This window comes from Austrofundulus limnaeus, unplaced genomic scaffold, assembly GCF_001266775.1.
Source record: "Austrofundulus limnaeus strain Quisiro unplaced genomic scaffold, Austrofundulus_limnaeus-1.0 Scaffold1215, whole genome shotgun sequence".
Classification (NCBI taxonomy): Eukaryota; Metazoa; Chordata; class Actinopteri; order Cyprinodontiformes; family Rivulidae; genus Austrofundulus; species Austrofundulus limnaeus.
The window spans coordinates 50,023-55,085 of NW_013953617.1; the positions used below are offsets into that span (position 1 = coordinate 50,023).

General features: G+C 44.7%; 1 protein-coding gene across 1 annotated transcript in view; it reads left to right on the top strand.

Annotated features, from left to right (window-relative positions):
* Positions 1-5,063, top strand: part of fer (fer (fps/fes related) tyrosine kinase) — a gene marked incomplete in the record, with an annotated part of 41,331 nt that overhangs the window by 18,884 nt on the left and 17,384 nt on the right. The window contains 9 exon segments of the mRNA XM_014031274.1: positions 206-337; positions 406-579; positions 654-753; positions 842-1,025; positions 3,798-3,935; positions 4,007-4,126; positions 4,230-4,352; positions 4,429-4,627; positions 4,707-4,802. Of these exon segments, the coding sequence (XP_013886728.1) occupies positions 206-337; positions 406-579; positions 654-753; positions 842-1,025; positions 3,798-3,935; positions 4,007-4,126; positions 4,230-4,352; positions 4,429-4,627; positions 4,707-4,802 (1,266 nt within the window).

Genomic DNA, 5,063 nt, shown 5'->3' on the forward strand with positions numbered 1-5,063 from the left:
GTTCCTGTCCTCTCGTCAGGCCTGTATGAGGCCTGCTTCGAGGCAGTAAATCTTGTTTCTTCACTCCAGGTGACCCCTACATCTGAAAGTAGCATTTCACACAACTCATAATGACACAAATAAACTGAAACATTGCTGAATGGTGGCTTTGTGTGTCTGCTCTTCTCTGACATCACTTCCTGTCACCTACTGTGGCGCCCTCTAGCTGCTGGAGACTGTAAAACGCTTCATGACGTTACGAGTGAAGAGTGATAAAGAGTACGCTGCCTTGCTGCTCAGCATGACTCAACAAACAGAGAAACAGGAAGCTGCTGACTACATCAGCACAGTCAGCAAGGTAAGCTGCTTACCTGTGGGGGTGGGGCTTGGTAGGTGAGAGGGTCTTAGAGTCAGTGTGTCTGTCAGTCTTGGTCTCAGGTAATCCATCAGACAGAGGCTTTGGGTCGAATCATGAAAAGTCACGCCGATGATCTGAACTCGGGCCCACTGCACCGCCTTGCCACACTGATACGAGACAAGCARCAGGTGAAGAAGAGCTACCAGAGTCTTCATCAGCAGCTGGAGAGCCACAATCACAAGGTATACTGGGAAACACATAGACAGTGGGTTCTGGTTCAGTTTTTGACTGGTCCAACTGTTTTTGTTGTTACTAGGTAACCAAAATTGAGCTGGAGAAGCTGAAGACGACATATCGTCAGCTGAGCCGTGATGCTAACAGCGCCAAAGAAAAGTACCGTGAGGCTCTGGCCAAAGGTTAGTGTTTGCCTCACCACTGATGCTTTATGTTGGCGTCATTCCCTGCCGCTCTGAGTCCTGTCCCACCTGTCCCACCTGTCCACAGGCCGAGAGGCTGAGCGTGCTCGTGACCGTTACGACAAAGCCACGGCAAAACTCCACAACCTCCATAATCAGTATGTGTTGGCGGTGTGTGGCGCCCGAATGCATCAGGACGAGCATCGACGCTACGCGGTGCCAGCACTGCTCGATGCGCTGCAGAAGATGCAAGAGGACATGACACTGGCACTGTGAGTCACATGATCCTACTGAAGGTGCTGAGTCACCTGAACCCACCTGTTGTTACTGTTGTGCTGATAGTTGACTTTTTAATCCCAGAGAGGAAACTGGTTGTGATAGCACCATCAAGGTCCTTTACAACACAGCAACAYAATAGTAAAAGCTCAAAAACAAAACAATCCCCAGAAGTASTCGTGTAATAGTGATAGAAAGGATGACATTAGCAATGTTTAAGTCCAAATGAGTAGAAAGGACACTTTGGTTAGATGAGGCTGGTATTCTAACTGCTGGGATCATGCACTGGTCCTGGTCTCATGGTTAGCAGTGTACCAGTTAGGCTTGGGCAGTAAGAAGGTATTTTGTTTTACAGCGACATCAAAACATGAAGACGATATATTAAAACTAGAATAGTTCCTGGAGAACCTCTGAAAGGGCCTGCCATGTCGACCAAAGATTCGAATTTACTCTTTGTTGGAGATCAATGTGATCTACTACAATCCCACATTTCAGCCACATAAATTTAACAATGGCTGACTTATGGTTAATTTTGCATTTTAGCTATGGTGGCCATCTTGGATGTTTGTATTTGGCTTCAGTATGTGATAAATAGAGATCGTACTTATCTACCACCACACAAAACTTTGGCCCAAAATGTATTAAATTCTATCCATCCATTATCTACACGGTTCTTTGAGAGGCGGGGTACACCTGGACAGGTCACAAGTCCATTCCACATAGAGACAAACGAGACAGGTGGGGGGGCAAAGCCAAGCAGATATCCCAGAAGGTTTCAAACAAACACTTAAACACAGCACCGCAACAAAAATAAATAAATAAATAAATAAAATATAAAGTCTGAACGGTAAAACCACAATGGCCTTTTTTAAAAGCTTTAATAACTGAATCTGCTACAGCAGTGGTTCTCAGTTCTGGTCCTGGTGACCCACTACCCTGCATGTTTTAGCCCTGCTCTTCACCTGCTCTTTCAGTTCAGCAGAAGCCTGTCAATCACTCGTTCATTTAAATCAGGTGTGCCAAAACAGGGAAACTATTTCTGCAGGATAGTGGGTCACAAGGACCGGAACTAAGAACCACTGTGCTACAGGCAGTCTGCCCATAATCCCACCCACAGAGTGGGTAATAAATTACATATTCATGTAAATGGACCAATAATAATTCATTGCTAGTTATTAAATTGCTCCTCATTATAATACTCAAACTTTTGATTATGGAAAAAAGTTGAATCAATCTTACTGTATATCTTATTATGTCTTCTTATTTTAGATTAGTCATATTTGAAATGTATAAATCCCATGTGTCCATGTTCGTCTGCTGTCCTTATGTTAATTATTTTTGTATCAAGTTGTTTCAGTCATTTCATTAAGTTTGTCCCTCCTGAACTCCTTCAGCTCTTTTATTATTCTGGTCCCAGATCCTTGTCTCATCCAAATATTTGTTTCATATGTCCTTTTCAGTTTTGTTTTGACAGCCTTGCCTCAGCTTCATTAATGTGTACATTTGTTCCCTTCATCTTTTTTGCCTCCATTATCAGGTTATGTATTAAAGGAGACCTATGATGGGGGTCCTAAAACAAGTTAGGATCATCTGTGGGCTCTACAAAACATCTTCATTTGATTTAATTCACAAAATTAATCTCAGATAGTAAAATTTCATCTTTTCAGTTCTGCCTGTTCTTCAGCTCCATTCAGAACCTGCTGCTTTGCAGAAGTACCTATGGAAACCCCTCCACACCTGTTGTTTACATTAGCTCCGCCCCCCACCAGAAGGTTACTTTGTTTTCAGTAGAAAGTACAGTTTTTCCAAAGTAGTTCATGGTGAAATTATTTACACATTCTTTCTTTAATATTGCTAGATTACCATCAAAATAAAAACCAAATAAAATAAAAATCAAATGAATCCACACAAATGTGTTGTCCTGTTCTAAAACAGCAGAACCATCCTGTGAAGAAGTGGGCGGAGTCTCTGCTTGAGTTACCAGGAGAYGAGCTGGGCTCAGSATGGGGTGGGCTGGAGTGAGACTTGTGACATCACAAGTAGCGGTGTTTGAAAACAGGTCATTTCAAGTCACAGAAAAATACATTTACTTAAAGTAAAAATACTTCTGAGTGCATTTTTTGGTGCTTGGATTGTTTTTAGAAATGTAAGTAAAAACCCTGAAAAAGGTGTTATTTTAAACTGGCTGAAGAGTCTGATGACATAGACGGTCCTGTCCAGTCCAGCAGTGGAGGCCGTCCCTCTGCTGCAGCTGAAGGTTTGCACCACCGAAGTCTTCCTCCGTCTCTCCTGTTTTCTGCTGGTCAAGTCCAGTTGTGTGCCACTGTTACGTCCAGACACAAACACTGTGTCAGTCTGCTGACCGTCAGCATGAAGAGAGGTGTTTTCAGCCCTGGACATGTGAAAATGTTTGAAGAGCAGCTCACAGCTGGTGCTGCAGACACACCTGTGTGTCACTGGCTGAATGTGGGCTCCAGTGGGTTTCATATGATTTAAACTATTTCTTCTGCTTCTTTTTCTAACTGTGAACGTTTGTTCCTTCACTGCTGTTGATCTTGTTTTAGCACTGATATGCACGGTGTTGCAGTTAGCATTGCTAGCATTAGCCTAGAATAAACAGCAGTTATACTGAACCTGTGGTATATCATCATGCACTGATGTAATGGTTATCTGTATCTTTTCAGAAGYCWTTGTCACGTTGTGTTTTATATGGATATATTGTCCAGCACTAGCTGCAGGTAAAGTATCTTGTCCTGTGTACTCTGCAGTAAAAGTATCCTGGAGGAATACTGTGAGATCAGCAGCCTGCTGACAGAGGAAATCGTCAAAGTGCATCAGGAAATTTCAGCAGCGGTTCAGCAGATCGACCCACTCACAGAGTACCAACACTTCATTGATACATACAGGCGAGTTGGACCCTGGTTGCCATGGCAACGACCTGACGGCCCTGGTAATCAACTGCCCGTTCCCCCGTTAGGTCTCCAGAGATGCCAGAGGCCAGCGTGGAGTTTGATGCATCCCTGTTGGAGGACACGGACAACATCCAAGCCAATGAGATCATGTGGAACACCCTAACAGCCGACAGCCTGCAGGCAACGTGAGCTCCTTCAAAATAAAACTCCTGTCTGCGGCTTTCCAAAGTAAAGGTCTGATTGTAGGGTTCAGAAAGATGTTCCTGAACGAGTTTGTCTGCTTGTTAGATTGTCAACAACCACAGCAGAGCTGGCACTCACTCAGCAGAACCTGAATTTAAAGGAGAAGTTAGTCGAAGAACTGGAGTCCAGAATCCAGACGGGTCAGCAGAATTCTGAGAGGAAGAGCGAGTGAGTTCCAAGAGGCGGAGTCAGCAGCTCTTTGTCTTTGTGTCCTCGCTGAATGTCTGTGTCTCACCCTGTCTAGCTGTGTCCTGCTGCTCAGTCAGAAACTGTCCCTTCTTGAGGTTCGTCATACCGTCCAGTCACTGCACAGCTCCGAGGCCCGCCTTCTGTCCCAGAAAGCCCTGCTGGATGCTAAGATGGCTGCTGCAGTAGCATCTCCGCCGCCACCGGCCTTCCCGGCGCTGCAGTACGAGGACGACACTCGATCAGTTGGATCCACTGTGAGTCAAGTGTTTGAGGGTAGCAGCTGCTGATGTTCAGTTCCTGAATTCAAGTTGCTTCTCTTTACTTTTCCTGCAGGACAAGACGAAAGAGAAGAGCTCTCGCTTGGATACTCTGCGTCACTCTCTGGCTGGGATGATCCGATCTAAAGCCATGCTGGGCTCCTCTAGTTCGGTGAGACCAGATTTTAATGTCTCACCACTTCTGCTAGAGTCTGGTTAGGTCCACTGGGCCTCATGCAAGAACCGTTGGTACACACAGATTTGTTCTTAAGTTGTGCGTACGAGTGATTTAGGAGAATTTGTGACATTCACCAATGTTTTCATATTCTAAGATTTTTTTCAGATACGAACAAAATTCAGGAGTGGTCCAGACCTGTCGTATATTTTACCTATGTATTGTACGTATATTTACGTACGGTGCGCAGCGCTGCGC